The sequence below is a fragment of the Lipotes vexillifer genome, unplaced genomic scaffold, assembly GCF_000442215.2.
Source record: "Lipotes vexillifer unplaced genomic scaffold, Lipotes_vexillifer_v1.1 scaffold163, whole genome shotgun sequence".
Classification (NCBI taxonomy): domain Eukaryota; kingdom Metazoa; phylum Chordata; class Mammalia; order Artiodactyla; family Lipotidae; genus Lipotes; species Lipotes vexillifer.
This window is the reverse complement of record NW_006788722.1, coordinates 2,396,485-2,413,675: the sequence shown is the minus strand read 5'-3', so window position 1 is coordinate 2,413,675 and position 17,191 is coordinate 2,396,485. Positions and strand designations below refer to the sequence as shown.

The 17,191-nt window shown below is 38.1% G+C and overlaps 2 protein-coding genes across 3 annotated transcripts in view; one reads left to right on the top strand and one right to left on the bottom strand.

Moving 5' to 3' along the window:
• E2F5 (E2F transcription factor 5) overlaps positions 1 to 5,882 on the top strand; it is a 28,049-nt gene extending 22,167 nt beyond the window's left edge. Inside the window, exons 5-8 of the mRNA XM_007461731.1 lie at positions 602 to 666; positions 1,756 to 2,023; positions 4,075 to 4,122; positions 5,114 to 5,882. Of these exons, the coding sequence (XP_007461793.1) occupies positions 602 to 666; positions 1,756 to 2,023; positions 4,075 to 4,122; positions 5,114 to 5,223 (491 nt within the window). The 3' untranslated portion in view covers positions 5,224 to 5,882. The remainder of the gene's footprint in view (positions 1 to 601; positions 667 to 1,755; positions 2,024 to 4,074; positions 4,123 to 5,113) is intronic.
• On the bottom strand, positions 5,417 to 10,209 carry RBIS (ribosomal biogenesis factor). 2 transcript variants are annotated; one of them, XM_007461732.1, is made up of 4 exons: positions 10,182 to 10,209; positions 8,548 to 8,664; positions 6,265 to 6,381; positions 5,417 to 5,998 (listed from the first exon to the last, which is right to left on the bottom strand). In XM_007461732.1, exons 2-4 carry the CDS (start codon positions 8,659 to 8,661, stop codon positions 5,927 to 5,929), a joined length of 303 nt encoding a protein of 100 aa, XP_007461794.1. In that variant the 5' UTR covers positions 8,662 to 8,664; positions 10,182 to 10,209; the 3' UTR covers positions 5,417 to 5,926. The 2 variants fall into 2 exon arrangements, with proteins under 2 accessions (XP_007461794.1, XP_007461795.1); XM_007461733.1 differs by lacking the exon at positions 10,182 to 10,209 and adding an exon at positions 10,108 to 10,116.
• Positions 10,210 to 17,191: the final 6,982 nt, after the last annotated feature.

Below are 17,191 nucleotides of genomic sequence, written 5' to 3'. Positions count from 1 at the left end.
ATAATCTGCCGAACACCTTGCCAAGTGGAATCTGACTTTCATCTAAGACTACGTTGGTAATATATGAGGGCTTATTGCTCTACTTTGCCACCATATTTCCCAAGTTTTCAAAGAAAGTTTGGGAAAGTATTTTTAATCTTCAACTCAGCAGACTGCTGTAGAATTTGGCTTCAAAAGTAAGTTCACTTAAGCTTAAGATTTCACTGTATCATACCTAATCTCTAGTATCTCCAGTCATTTAAATAGTATAAATACTTCAACTAAACAGTGTTGTTTAACTAAGGCTAAAAGGTTTCAAGAATCTCAGACTTGACATGAGATTGGGTGAAAGCAATTTGTTTATGAGAATAGAGCTAACACATTTAACCTGTTCTAAGGTATAACACATATATTACCTCATTTAATCCTCAAAAAAAACCCTATGCAGTAAGTTATATTGCCTCCATTTTACAGAATTAAGAACCAAAGCCCAAGGTTACCTAGCTTGGGATTCAAATCCAAGCATTCTGACTCCACAGCCCACACTCTTGGCCACTGTATTACAGGATCAGTAGTATTTTCTAAAATGTAAAAATCTTTATTTCTTAATTTTTTTGACCAGGTGATACACTTTTGGCCATTCAAGCACCTTCTGGTACACAGCTGGAGGTACCTATTCCAGAAATGGTATGTATGTAGGATAACTTTTGTTAAAATGGATCTACTCTTCCAAGAGGGACAAATATATTTTCTTTAGCTGAACATGAGCTAATTGCAAACACTTTCAAGTTACTGCTTTTAAGGTGTCTGTTTGAAAGTACTGATATCTGAATTTAGACGTCTTCAGTACTTTGGTAAAATTATGGAAGTGACTGAAAGAATCATTTAACATTTTACTTTTTTTTTAAATTTGATTTTATTTGAGCTAGAAGACATCAAGGAATGAGTAATAATATAGTCAATAATCTTAAAAGATCAGTTTGACTATATAACCAATATAACAATCCTGAGGAAAAAGTTCACTTTAAATATCAACAATAATATATTGCTTTAAATTAGGTCTTTTAAAAAACATTTTCTGGCTTATTGAGTCAGAGATATTTATTGACTCTATGCTAATATAAATTTCATGATTTTAGTTTTCAGATTCAAATTTCCTGAAACAAACTGATTTGAAAACTATAACAATCAAAAAAGAGGTAGAAAAAATTACTGTTATCACCTCTCTCTCTTCTCCCAGCTATTCTAGAACTTTGTATTTAGGCGTTTACGTTACTGGTTTCTGAAGCCTCGGGATACAAATTACCTTTTGAAATGGAGGGACTTTACATTTATATCTCTGTAAGAAAACTCAGTTGTCTTTGTGCTTTGCTGAATGAAAAAAAGTTTTGACCTGTGAAGTAACTGCCATTTAAGACCGCACATTCAGATGACCACATCCATGGCGGCAGATGCCAGGGGACGGAGTTCCATACGTGTGGAGAATGCTTGGAGTGCTGCTGCACACTGACATGTATAATTACACACAAATAGATGGTTTCCAGAATTCTACAACTGGGAGTTTTTGATGCCCAGTATTTAAGAAAAGCTTACTTTTAGGGGCAAGTGGTTTATAGCACTCAATATCCCATTCTACTCTTGGTCTCTATGTTTTGACTTAGCGACTTAATTTTGTCGTAGTTAGTCCCTATAGCTTTGCCTGTCTTATTTTTAATGTTTCAGCTTACCTAGAAATGTTGACCTTTATTCATTTGTTTGTGCCCACTAACTTCAAAGGGTCAGAATGGACAAAAGAAATACCAGATCAATCTAAAGAGTCATTCAGGACCTATCCACGTGCTGCTTATAAATAAAGAGTCCAGCTCCTCTAAGCCCGTGGTTTTTCCTGTTCCCCCACCTGATGACCTCACACAGCCTTCCTCTCAGCCCTCGACTCCAGTGCCTCCACAGAAATCCAACATGGCAACTCAGAACCTGCCTGAGCAACATGTCTCCGAAAGAAGCCAGAATCTTCAGCAGACTCCAGCCACAGACTTATCTTCAGGTGGGTTCAGAGCCTTTGTTTTAAAAAGTAGAGGGGAAAATATGAATACTGTGTTGAACAAGTTGGAGAGCTTTTCTGAATTTCTCAATTGTGATGTTATTTTATTATCTAGTATAGGAGGCAAAATAGTAAATCTGATCAACAAGTATTAATTTTGTGTCTTCTGTGTGCCCAGCACTGGAATATGTATTATGAGGAAAATTTAAAAAACAGATCCTGTCTTTAATTATACTACTAGTTGTTTCATAGACTGTGTAAATATATATATTTGCAGTTTTCCTTAGGATTCCATTTTTGGAATTAAACCAAATTTGTTCCCCCACCCCCCTTTTACTATTTACATGTCAGCTTTTTTATCTGAGATTTACTTTGTAAGGTTCTTTTATCTCTTAGTAACTCTAGTATATATAATTGAAATTTGTTCTATGTTTAATAAAAATCATACTAGGGACAACTATAGTGACTTAGGTCTCCTGTTTCTCTGTATTCTCTATTGTTATACTTTTTATTTGGAAAGCTTAGTTTTATAGAGTTGATAAGTGGTCTCAACTCCAATTATTTAGGAAGTCTTGCCTTCCTAAGTTGTTTGATCTGTGAAATGATAGCTAAAAACTGGGCATCAGGAATAGGGGCCACATTTCTTAAATTTATAAAATTTCCTCAGCATCCAGTCCTTTCCCTTGGTTATTACATGGCTAGGTATTTACCAGCTCCTTAGTGGTTGCAAATAAAGGACCCATGGATGCTGAATGAATGACTGCCATGCAATCTAGACATAGTATTGCAGATAATTTAAAATAAATATATTGTATATATTCCAATTTATTTTTACCTTTATCCTTTTGGGATGTGGTCTACTCTTTGAGTTCACAATAGGTAACAGTGAGACTAAAAAGATCTAACTGGACACAGAATATTTTTCAGCTTCTTGTTGCCCATATCCTTCCCCTATAAGTATTTCCACACCATAGGCCATAGGGATGCACAACAGAAAGTGTCATCTTTCAAAAGCTTATAATCTAATTGGGAAGAATAAAGTAGGCAGGCTTATGGTTTAGCTCAGACATAATTAGTACATTGGCTTTCACAAAGCATTAAAGAAACTTTTGAGCGTTTCATTTCTGTACATGATTTTGTATTTGGAAATAGTAAACAATTTGGGGCCAGATTAGAGAGGGCCTTGAATATCAGACTGAGTTAGGACTTTGACCTATAAACCAATGAAGATTTGTGACCAGGGAAGTGGCACGTTTAGAACTGTATACTGGTGAACACAGAAGTAACGTCATTAGGAAAGAAGAGGCTTTTGGCCCTGGGAAGAAGAGATTAGAGGCAATGAAGACAGAAGATAAGATGTTTGCAGTTATGCAACTGTGAGAGAACATTGAGGCTAAAATGAGGTGATGGCAATGGGACTGGAAAGAGAAATAAGGAAGATTTGAGAAATACTCTTTAGGCAAAATAAGTAAACTTTGATGTGTGAGATCTGAAGATAAAGTTAACAGGAGGACTGTAAAGTGATGTTGCACTTTTAAGGTTGAGTCATAGGGAGAATTATGGTAACACTGACTAAAAACTGAAGAGTCAGTTTTGGGAAAACAGTGAGTTTGGGGGGCTACGTCTTGAGTTCAGAAGTTTAAAAGTAATGCCAGGTACAGATTAGGTGTCATGAAAATTCTGTTTCCATAAAGTTCTAGTACTTTAATTCCATATATATATATATATTTTTTTTTGCGGTACGCGGGCCTCTCACTGCTGTGGCCTCTCCCGTTGCGGAGCACAGGCTCCGCGGCCGTGGCTCACGGGCCCAGCCGCTCCGCGGCATGTGGGATCTTCTCGGACTGGGGCACGAACCCATGTCTCCTGCATCAGCAGGCAGACTCTCAACCACTGCGCCACCAGGGAAGCCCTGATTTCGTACTTTTAATCAAGATGCTGATGTTAAATATAACTGTGCTTAATATATACTGTGTTTAAATATATCTGCCTTTTTGCTGTTAAAATATATAAAGAGAAGTGTAAAAAAAGCTTTATCACATTTCTTTTTCCAGCGGGATCTATTAGTGGAGATATCATTGATGAGTTAATGTCTTCTGATGGTAAGTAGTTAAAAAATTTAATAAATATAACCTTATACATCAATAATGCTTTTCTAGAATTTATGAGTGGCACATGATTTAAAAGAAATGAAGAACCTGTATTTTTTAACTGCTTAATGTAGTATGATGATTCATAGTAAGTTATAGGCATCCTTCAGACATTTTTGCCTGCATTTTGAGGAAAAAGAATTCATAAGGGGATACTCATCACTTTTACTGAATAAACTTCTAAATTGTTGGCATACTAGCCCTTTTTACACCTGAAGAATTTGGCCAAGAAGAGTAAAACAGTGTATCTGAGTCAACAGGAAATCTGAAAACAGTTTTGTAAATACTCCTACCATGGCCAATTTCAAGCTGCCAATGTGAAGTCAGTATTACTAAGATTAGCCACATCATCGTCTAATCTGAAATAATTCTTAAAAATCAACTAGCTATAATATGGTAGTTACTTTAACAATTACTCTCTGGGCCTCACCTTTCTAAAAGTTCTTGGATTCAGAGTCCTGGTTCCTAACAAATATGTATAGCCGAGACCTAGGAAGTAGCAGCTGTTAAATTAGCCAATGGCACAGTAACCACTTAGACATTTATCAAACACTTCCGTAAAAGCAGAGAATTTCAGCATATTTATTAATTTATGTCTAGTTCCTTTCTCTGTTTTCAAAGTGGTAGCTTATTTAGCAGATCAGAGAAAATACTTTGACCAGTGTTTCTGAATCATAAATTTTAGTGACAAGTTCAACCAATAAAAATTAACTTGTTTCTCAAGCTAACACCTATAATCAATGCATAAAATGTCTTTAAAGAAGAATCTTTCAAAATATGTCATTAATTTGATCATTACATTTCCTATTACATATTTTTTAAAAATTGCTGTATAACATGGGAAACATAATTTGGCTTGATGTTTTTGATAGTATTTTATGTTAGACATCATTACCTGTATGTAGAAACCATCTTTAACACTGAATTTATTTTTTGCTTGCAGTGTTTCCGCTTTTACGGCTGTCTCCAACCCCGGCAGATGACTACAACTTTAATTTAGATGATAATGAAGGAGTTTGTGATCTGTTTGATGTCCAGATACTAAATTATTAGATTCCATGGAAACTTGGGACTGTTATCTACCTCTAACTGTGTAACATTTTAGACGTCTTAATAACCTAAGTATTTAAAATACTGAATGTAACATCTTTTTAGTTCACTGATTCTGAAATGTTCTTCCCTAATACTTTCTTTTTTACTTCACAAAACTTCAACCATAAAAACAAAGGATTCTGATTGCTTCAGGGGAAAAAGTGATTTCATATCTACCAACTCCCTACCCTCAAGTAATTACATTCTGGAATTTCAACTTTTCCTCCCATTCTGAATCCTTGTTTTTTTCCTTATATGAGAGGAAAGTTAAAGTAGACTTAAGGTCATCAAAAACAAAAAAGTTGGCCAAGGGCTCATCATCTGTTTGTCTTACATTTTTACTGCCATGAGACTGTCCATATTTCTGTGTATCCTCTGATCCAGACATTCACTGCCACTTATAAAGTGAAGGGTGTAAACTAGGATATATTAACTGTTTCAGTGAACAGATTTTGTGAAGTGCCTTCTGTTTTAGCACTTTAAGTTTATCACATTTTGTTGACTTCTGACATTCCACTTTCCTAGTTTATAGGAAAGATCTGTTTATGTAGTTTGTTTTTAAAATGTGCCAATGCCTGTACATTAACAAGATTTTTAAAAATAAAATTGTATAAAACATTTAATTTATTGGTCTTTTTGGAGAATTTGATGCATCACCAGTGTATTACAACTGAGCCATTAATCTTGTAGCTTCATCAACATTAACTGGTTCGTTTTCATGACACTGCTGAGGAATCTGGAGAGAAAATTACATTTAAAAATTTAGATAACAATAGCAAACAAAAATGACATAATATACTGACATTATCTATTATTCAATATAATTTCTTCTAGTTGTACTTTTGGAAATAGGACAATAAATTCCCATATTTTAGACTCAATGTTTTAAAGTCTGAATAAGCTATACATACTACAGAGCCAAATACTAAAAATTACAATCAATACAGGCTCTGAAAATTTGGAGTTTATTAGCCAGAACAAAAGGAAGTGATTTCCACTCACCAGCTGTTTCTGCAGAGGTTCAAGGGAAAGGCCTTTTATGAACTGTACAAGTACCTTTTGCATATCTACAAAAGCTTTATTCACGCTGTTAACTTTTTCATCATTCATGATGTTTATCTTTTAAAAAAAGAAAAAGAGCATTAATCCATGATCTCACAACCATTAAGGATAAAAATATAGGCAACCTTAATTTAATCTTGTTACCCTCCAAACCTATAAACTCTTATCAATCCTACCAATTTATGAAGACAATTTATACTAAAATTCTTACAGTCTTATTGGGACATTTTAGACAAAAGGTTCTGTTTTTTAAAAAATAAGAATTATGTGGATATACCTCATACCTTGACTTTCCTGGAATAAGCAGGCCAAAATATGTGACCACTATCTTTCTAAGCTATGGTGCTATCGTCTCTCATCTGTAAAATGAGGAACCTGGATGGCATGCTTCCAGTGTCCTTCTAACAGTACGTCTCTGAATCCTTCCTTGATGGAAGTGCCTGGCAGTCTCCTGAGGACAGTGGCCCCTGTAGCCGTCCTCGCTTGAATCTGAAAGGTGGGGGTGGTATTGTTCTTCACAGCTGCTCCCCAACCATTTCTCCTTCAAAACTTTTGGCTCTTTTGCATCTTATGCATCAGGACATTCTGACACCCCTCTCCTCATTACGGTCATCTACCAACACCATGATTACTTGCTCCTTCGTGAAAGATCTCAAACCATGGCTCACTGACCCCTCTCACACCTGGCGTCGCTGTTTAGTGGCTACAACAAAAACCTATCCTATGCCTTCTTAATCTCTTCAGGTCCTCATCTCCAGGGGTCTTTTCCACGACCTACCTTGCCATCACTCCCATGCATTACCTTAGGCTGCATCATTACCTGTTACCGCACCACCTCCTATCCACTTATTTTATTAATAATTCTTAAATCTCACTGAAATCTTTTCCCACCAAGTTCACTATTGTTCACATTTTCATATCCCCACCTTTCCCTTTAGCCTGTACAGATTCCATGACCACTAATCAGTCACTCCTTCACACTCTAGCTCTACTTCTCTTCTCTCCCTCAATCAGACTTGCCTGGCAACCTAGTTAAACTCAAGTATCAGCCTTTTTGAGCCCCAAACTGAAGCTCTAGAAAATCATAACTGGCTGACTGGCTTCACTTTAAGTCCATGGCCACCAACTTTGAGTTACCATTTATATAGTACCTGGCGATTGTACGACCTCCCCCTAAGTTAGGCTGCTTTCTCAGAAAAGTGTTCGATACTTTCTCCAACCAGGCTGCCTACCCACAGATCTTTTCCATTTGCATCCATAAAGCTTCTAGGACTTCCTATCCAAACAAAATAATTTTCCTCAAATATACCAACCCTTCACCCAGCTGGGGGTCTTTGCACTCACTATTCTTTCTGCCTAGAACATGCTGCTTCCAACACTTCCCAGCAGTTTGCATCACTGGCTCCTATCAGGCAGGTCTTGTCTTCAATGTCAACCCTGAAGACAGTTCTATCTAAAACTGTCACCCCCAAACCCCAGTCCTATCACCCAGCTTTATTTCCTTTTTAGCATTTCCAAAGTCATGAAATTGCTCCACCAAAAAGTTTAACTCAGCTAGTTCATGAAGACTGAAAGATAAAATGTTACATTTCTATGGACCATTATGATAATTACTAAGTCCTCTAGAGGTGACTCCACCTACTACTTAAGCCTGAAAACATTTTCTTGAATAATCTTAAGGAGTCTACTTAATCTTGAAGAAATTTCCCATTCCCCAAATATTTTGAAATAAAGATAAAGTAACTCCTTTCTTTTCAAATTTTGTATTTTAAGAAACAAAATATTTTATCTTCTATTTTTAGGTTTTTATCTGAGTTCTAGATATCTTCAGAGAAATAAGAATTACTGAGGAGAAAAAGAATGCGTGTTGACTGACATTCCATGTCTTGGCTCTGTTGAAAGCTTCTTGAATACATGAGTTTAGAGATAACTTTTCCATACCATGTTTTTTTATGATTTCTATGCTCTGAGAAAACTTAAAACTGTTACTTGGAGCCTCACACATTTGCAGTTAAAATGCTTTCTTCTTTTTGCACATTTGAATTCAAGAAAGGGAGGTTATTTTTCTTCATCTTTTTTCATTTTTAAAACAAATGTTTAAAATCATGCTTTTGTAGGAAAGGCTAAGAACCTGTTTTAAATATTAGCATTCAGTTTTTCAGTAGCTTTACAACTATGCTTTGCTTGTAAACAATAAAGTCATAGTGCTTAAGTGATACTAACCTTCTTCAGATTAGTGGTAACTGGTTTTGCTTTATTTTTAACTTTAAAGCTTTTTTGGCTGGCTATGTGGAATACATTCCTGGACTTCTGTCCTCTTAGTTTGTTCTTGGCCATTGTCTAGGAAAGAAAGAAAAGAAGCTCAATTAAGTTGCCCATGTTTATGAACTGTAAATCAATTTCAGTTTTGGAAGTAAAGGTACCAATCTAAGAAGTTCCATCTTCCTCCTGATTATTTTTAAAATTGCTGCTTGTATTAAAATAATCTCCATGTCCTTTTGGTCCTACTAGATTTTTCTGTTTCAGTGCAGAGTATGTAGCTAATTCTTTTCTGCATCTCCAGCACCTGACCCATAAGAGGCTCCACATTAATTTCTGCCAGTTAGATTAATTAATATTCTCAACACAACAATTGTTTTTTTTCAGCTCTCTGCAGCATCTGACAATGCTAACCATCACCATCCATCCTTCTGCTAGTTTACATACTGCTATTCCATTCTGGTTCCTTTCATACTCTAGGACTGACTCCCTTCTCCCTCCTTCTTTCATTCCTTTTTACTTGCCCCATTTTCACTCCTGTGTGCACCTCCTCAAAACCAGTACTTAATCTTACACTTCCTAACCCCCGCGTTAAATTACTTTCATGACTTCCACATCACCTCTATGTGAATGGCTCGTGCCTAAAAACTGTATTATCTTTGTTTTATAGCTAAACACACTAAGCCTATAAATTCTACTTGAGAAACATCTCTCAAACCTGTCTTTAACAATGCACGTGAGGAACAATTTAAAAAATATTAATAGTTAAAATTTATTAAGCTTTTACTACATGTACAGCACTATGCTAACATTTTATGTGTTTTAACTAATTTACTCCTTACAACAACACTTTGTAGGAGGTACTATTTTATCCTCATTTTACATATTAGAAAAAAAAAAACCTGATGCAAAGAGAAGTTAATCTGCCCATTGTTGCACTATTAGTAGTCAGAGAATGCCAAGATTCAAAGCCAAGCAGACTAGATCCTGAGCTCTCATTATGTGATGTGGCCTCTCATATATAAATAAAAATGCAGTACAAAAACATGATTTAGTACTGCCTAGTTCAGGACTGGGTTACTGCTTTAGTCCCTAGGACTATTTGGTTAGACTATGGGTTGGGACAAACTATACCCATGGACCAAATCAGGTCAGGCACCTGTCTTTGTAAATGACGTTTTATTAGAACGCAGCTACGTCCATTCAGTTATGTATGTTTTGTGTGTGGCTGCTTTCCTGCGACAACTGTGGCTCGCAAAGCCTAAAATATTTACTATTTGGCCCTTTACAGAAAGACTGTCAACCCCTGGCTTAAGCCACATGCATTCAAGTCTATCCTGCGTAGTGGTATGAATTGAACCGTCCCAATGTTAAAATCCTTCAGTGGCTCCTCCAACCCACAAGGAGCAATATTCTTTGTCCTGACATACTGCTGGAAACCTGACTCCAGCATAAATCTGTCAAAGGTATCTCCTGCTATTTCTCTATACCGACTCTAGTCTACTAATTACTCTCTGAAGACACCTTGCACATTCTTCCCTTCTTCCCTTTGCTCACATTGTATCTCTCCTCCTTCAATGTCTAGCCTCAGGAACAACAGAGACAGCAATGCTTCCGAACCCCAACAGAACTTCTAAAAAAAAAAAAAACACAGTAGAAAATACATGATTATTATAGAAGCAGAAAATACACATAAACCACCCGCAAATTAAATAATCTAAAATCCTTCCACTAAGTAACCAAAATCCAACCATTCGTCTAGAATTCATTAATCAATTACTATGTACCAAGTGTGGTACAGAACCTATATACATACATATGAAACATACAAACATAAAGATAGGTGCTGTAACTGACAGCATACGAGTGGAGTCACAAAAGGGAAACATCCAATAGAGTTGGGGACTTGAGGAAGGTTCGTGAAGATGAGAGCCTAGCTGGGGGGGTAGGGGGATAGGGATTTTCTTTAACAACCACGTGGAAACTGGTGACAACAGAACAACCCAAAACTGGTACCCTGCCGTGGGCTGAAGGCCCAGCAGGCATGGGGGTTTCAGGCCTGAGCCAGCAGGCCTGCGGCCGAGTAGGGCTGCCTAAGGCAGCAAGCGACGACGGAACGGAGCCTCCAGACGGCAGCAGCCCGCGGACGGCCAATCCTGTCTCAACCCTCGGAAACTCCACGCCAGCGCGCCGGAAAATTTTTTAATTAATCTCTCACCAGTCCTCCGATACCCTCGTGCAGGGGTTTAAGCTCCAGGTAACGCCATCAGCACCTGCAGGATCCAGGAAGTTCCGGAATGAGGGAGCCAGTCAAGGTCGTAGTTCCGCCCACCGAGATAAGCTCCGCCCACAGGGCGGAGTCCTGCCCCGTGAGCTTGGTCTGCGGATGGAGATAAGCCCCGCCCACCGAGCGTCGTTCCGCCCACCGAGCGTCGTTCCGCTCACGGGCTGGTTTCCCACCCACCTAACGTAGCTCTGCTCTGAGCCGTGGAGCACCCTTCCCTAAACACAGGGCCCTCACTATAAACGTGCCTTGCCGTTCGCTGGGTTAAGAACCTCTAGTCAGCTAAGTCTGGAGTTCCTCGCAGGGGTATGTGTACAGAAACCACCCGAAGTGTCTGAGTCACCAGAGCCACACAGACCGTAACACAGGTGGTCGGCCCTCAGCCGCTTACTGCTGGCTGGCTCTGTCCGCGCTCCCAGGAGGTGGCGCTGCGCACCTCTGGGTGGCGTCCCGGGTTTGGTTGGAGCAACAAAGAACCTAATGTCTGGAACAGATCCAGAAATATAATCTCCCAAGGGAAAATTTGTAGTGAGCCAAAAGTTGAAATACTTTTCTCATTGAAGTTTCCTTGCTTCAAAATGAAAATTTCTGACAGCATGGCAGGGACGCAAGAAAATATCAATAAGCTGTAAAACAAGAATCAGGGAACTTTAGAAAATCTTAGAAGAAACATTTTCGCCTTCCAGTTTTATGTCTCTGTTTGTATATTTCCCAGTTAAGGTGTTCTGGGTTGTGTTTTCTAGAAAATCGAATCACTTCTTCCAAGAGGATCTTTCCACTGAGGTAACAGTTTTCACATGTTCTCTCCTTATTTTGTTACAGTCTTAGAGAAAGCCAGCTTTTAAACAAATGTAGAAGTACTGACATTTTTATATCATTTTTGTAACGGTACATGAGTTCTGCTCTAAGTATCAAAATAAGGCCAAAGTACCATTCCCCTTTTGCAAGTGAGAATGCTGAGGCTCAGAGTCTAAGCCATTTTCGGTATCCACACAACTAGTAATTGACAAAGCCAAACTAGAATCCACGTGGGCTGGCCGTAGGTCAAGTCCTCTTCCCGCCAAATCAGCCACTTGCCTGCTTATAGAAAGATGAACCACATTTACAGTAAATCACTTTATTGTTTATGTCCATCACAAAAAATTAGGGAATACGTTAAGGAATGAGGAATAATTACTTGTCAATGTAATTTTATTAAAATTCTGTATTTTTTCTAAAGAGTGACTTTTAAAAACACCTTAAAATGCATTATAAAATGCCCATAATTTGTGGCAGCAAGACCAAAGTAACATCAAAGCGACAGAAAACCATTAGATTCTTTCACAAGGCCAGAGTTATCCAGGAATACTGAAGCTAAAAGGTGAGTATAATTATGGTTCCTTGAATGTGAAGTTATTGATGTATATGCAGAAGACAAAGAAATAGATGCAGTGGAATGACATTATAGTCTTTATGAAAACTTACGGGTCTAGCTTTCATTTGGAAATGGTGAGATAGAGATACTTACACCATGGAAATAACATGGTTATACAGGCAAGGGCAGAGGCACTGTATGAGGTATGAGTGAGAAGGCATGATTTCTGTTTACTTCTGTTACCTACCAACAGTGTGACTGTGGAAAAGTTACTTCATTTCTCTGTGCCTCCCTTTCCCATATGTAGATGGCCGCTCAGTAAATACCCACTTCGGAGAACATTCATTATCTGCTCAGCATTCCTCTCTGGGGAACCACTCTTCTCCCATTAAGTGATCCTGGTTGAATGAATAATTACAGTCCTCGTCTAAAGATTTTCCAGCCAGAGCTAGTGGAGGCACTTCTTGCTTTTAGTATCCTTGTGCTGGGATGATGTGAAATTGAGGCTGCTAGTTGCCGTCTCCTCCAGCAACTTGAGGGAAGCCTGACTGCAGTGGGAGAGAATAAGAGCAATGCAAAAGAACACAGAGCTGAACAACAGAACACAGGACCTTGGTGATATCATTGGAGTCCTTGGATTCATCCATAGATGGAAGAAAGATCTATCCCTGTCTTCTCAGTTATCTGAATGAAAACATTGCTTTTTTTTTTATTGGGTTATTTACTTTTGTTTTTTGTTTTTTGTTTTTTTTGGTGTGGACCATTTTTAAAGTCTTTATTGAATTTATTACAATATTGCTTCTGTTTTATGTTTTGGTTTTTTGGCTGCGAGGCCTGTAGGATCTTAACTCCCCGACCAGGGATCAAACCTACACCCCCTGCATTGGAAGGCAAAGTCCTAACCACTGGACTGCCAGGGAAGTCCCTGTTGGGTTATTTATTTATTTATTTTTTTGCGGTATGCGGACCTCTCACTGTTGTGGCCTCTCCCATTGCGGAGCACAGGCTCCGGACACGCAGGCTCAGCAGTCACGGCTCACGGGCCTAGTCGCTCTGCGGCATGTGGGATCTTCCCAGACCGGGGCACGAACCCACGTCCCCTGCATCAGCAGGCGGACTCTCAACCACTGTGCCACCAGGGAAACCCCCTGTTGGGTTATTTTTTTTAACCACTTGTACCTTGAAGAGTCTTAACTCTACTCCTGTTCAGCCTACTTCACAGGATTTTGTACAGAGTTAGTGAAATACAAAACATGAAAGCATAAATTATTACTAAGACGAAAGAAGCACGTAATTTTCTAAAAGACGGTTTTCTAATTCTCTATGAACCAAATAGCTTCAAGATTTCTAATCTTTAAAAATTCATCCCAATCTCATACTTCCAGTTTTTCTAAAAACCTTAAAGATGAATAAAATCATAAATGAAACATTTTTTTGGAAACCTTAGCCTTCCTGTTGAGACTCAGCAATGTGGAGTCCTTTATACAGCTTCAGTCCTCAAAGAATGGTCTTGGAAGCAATTCAACAAGTTAACAAATATAATTAGGGAGAAGAAAATGAGAACCCACAAAAATAATTACAAATCATCTGCAACAAAACTCATAGCCCTCTCCCAGAACAAAGCCAGCATTGTGTAGATGATGCTCCATGATAGACTTGTTTCATTCATCAACCTTATTTGCCCCACTACTCAGTTTCATTCAACTGAAATAGTTTGAACACCTAGGCTCTGTGAGGCCTCAAAGGAAGTACTTTCTCGTAAAGAGGACAGTCATTTGAGATAGACGTATGCATATGAAATGATCATTTTTGACAGAAAGTGGTAAGGACTATGATAAATGCACAAAAGTGAGCTACTTATGGAAGGAAATAATTCAGAATTCTGGAAACATTCATGTTAAAAGTTCTCATCTGATTGTCTTAGAGAAGAAATTGGCAAACTACAGCCTACAGGCCAGATTTAGCCCGCTGCTTATTTTTGTACAGCCCGTGAGCTATGAATGGTTTTACATTTTAAAATGGAGGAAAAACATCAAAATAGGGACAATATGTTGCAACACATGAACATTTTATTAAATTCACATTTCAGTGTCAGTAAGCACAGTTTCATTGGAACACAGCCACACTCATTTACATACTATTTATGGCTGCTTTCACGCTACAACAGCAGAGTTGCATAGTTGAGACAGAGACCACATAGCCTACAAAACCTAAAATATTTACTACCTGGCCCTTTACCAGCTTAATACTTTAAAAAACTTTACCAACTCATCTTAGAGGATGAGCAGCATGGTGGTATAATTGGTCGAAGTATTCGTGTTTTATATTCAAAGGAATAGGAGGCTTAAAATGATGAAACCGCTTTTCCTCCCAGTATTCTAAGGTAGCTAAACCTTTACAAAATGAGTTTGAGTTTCCTTGCCTCTAATGGTTATCAATGATTTTTATGTTTCTAGGCTGAAAATGGAAGTTTCCAGGTATAAAGGCGTTCCCACTTGAGTCTTCCTTAGGGAATGGAAAAAGAAAATAACCTAATGCTTGGGGAAAAGATGAGCTTCTGGAGATCAAGGAAATGGTTGGGGAGAAGGTGGTGAGTGTTTTTCTGCAAGTGATTGAGACTTAAGACCCTGTGGCACATGCCACCATGGCCTGGGGAGTAGTAGCATAAGACCCCTATACCAGCAAATGTCACAGAATGGATGGAGCTTTCCGCCTTCAAGTGAAATGTGGATTTTGATATTAAGCATTACAGCAGCCATTGTGATGAACTGAAAACTAGAGAAAGTTTTTCTTTTCTGTGTGCAGGGTAAGCTACCTGCTTCCCATATACTTGAGACTGAGATGAAATTTTTATGCCAAATTAAAGAGTGAAAATTTGGAGCCAGATTTAATTTGATTTAAAACTTTAAGTTTTATGGTATTTCTGTTATGCATACATTCAAGAATGTGTGTTATGATATTTCTTACACTCAAGAATTTTAACAGGCAAAAGTGGAGCTATAAAGCCTTATAGGAATAGAGCATGACACGAGCAAGCCAGAGACCCAGAAATGGACATGCTATGCTTGTAGGAGTGGGAGAGGTCCAATGTGGATGGAGGAGTGTGGGTGAGGAGATGCTGTTGAAGATGAGGCTGGTATGATTAGCTAATGAAGGACCTTGACAACCAGGAAAGGTTTATTTTTTTTATTTTAGAAGAGTTTCAAACTTACAGAAAAATCACAAAAATAATACAAGTTTTTTTTTTTTTCTGAACCATTTGAGAGTAAGTTACTGACAAGAGGTCCCTTTACCCCACATATGTTAGTGTGTATTTCCTACAAATAAGGATATTCTCCCACATAACAATACAGCCATCAAAAATCAGGACATGAACACTGATTCCTTCTACTTCACAGTCACCATTCAAACTGTCAATTATCCCTGTAATGTCTTTTATAGTAAAAGGATCCTATTCAGGATAAAGTGTTACATTTAGTTATCGTACCTTTTTTTCCTTCCAGTTTATCCAGATATATGACATTATAGTGCTGTATAAGTTTGAGGTACAGCAAAGTGATGTTACATACATTATGAAATGATTACCACAATAAGTTTAATGGACATCCATCATCTCATGTATTCAATGTATACAAAATAAAAGAAAATGAAGAAGAAATTTTTTTTTCCGTGATGAGAACTCAGGTTTACTCCCTTAACAATGCTCATAGGGGCTTCCCTGGTGGCGCAGTGGTTGAGAGTACACCTGCCGATGCACGGGACATGGGTTCGTGTCCAGATTTAGCCCGCTGCTTATTTTTGTACAGCCCGTGAGCTATGAATGGTTTTACATTTTAAAATGGAGGAAAAACATCAAAATAGGGACAATATGTTGCAACACATGAACATTTTATTAAATTCACATTTCAGTGTCAGTAAGCACAGTTTCATTGGAACACAGCCACACTCATTTACATACTATTTATGGCTGCTTTCACGCTACAACAGCAGAGTTGCATAGTTGAGACAGAGACCACATAGCCTACAAAACCTAAAATATTTACTACCTGGCCCTTTACCAGCTTAATACTTTAAAAAACTTTACCAACTCATCTTAGAGGATGAGCAGCATGGTGGTATAATTGGTCGAAGTATTCGTGTTTTATATTCAAAGGAATAGGAGGCTTAAAATGATGAAACCGCTTTTCCTCCCAGTATTCTAAGGTAGCTAAACCTTTACAAAATGAGTTTGAGTTTCCTTGCCTCTAATGGTTATCAATGATTTTTATGTTTCTAGGCTGAAAATGGAAGTTTCCAGGTATAAAGGCGTTCCCACTTGAGTCTTCCTTAGGGAATGGAAAAAGAAAATAACCTAATGCTTGGGGAAAAGATGAGCTTCTGGAGATCAAGGAAATGGTTGGGGAGAAGGTGGTGAGTGTTTTTCTGCAAGTGATTGAGACTTAAGACCCTGTGGCACATGCCACCATGGCCTGGGGAGTAGTAGCATAAGACCCCTATACCAGCAAATGTCACAGAATGGATGGAGCTTTCCGCCTTCAAGTGAAATGTGGATTTTGATATTAAGCATTACAGCAGCCATTGTGATGAACTGAAAACTAGAGAAAGTTTTTCTTTTCTGTGTGCAGGGTAAGCTACCTGCTTCCCATATACTTGAGACTGAGATGAAATTTTTATGCCAAATTAAAGAGTGAAAATTTGGAGCCAGATTTAATTTGATTTAAAACTTTAAGTTTTATGGTATTTCTGTTATGCATACATTCAAGAATGTGTGTTATGATATTTCTTACACTCAAGAATTTTAACAGGCAAAAGTGGAGCTATAAAGCCTTATAGGAATAGAGCATGACACGAGCAAGCCAGAGACCCAGAAATGGACATGCTATGCTTGTAGGAGTGGGAGAGGTCCAATGTGGATGGAGGAGTGTGGGTGAGGAGATGCTGTTGAAGATGAGGCTGGTATGATTAGCTAA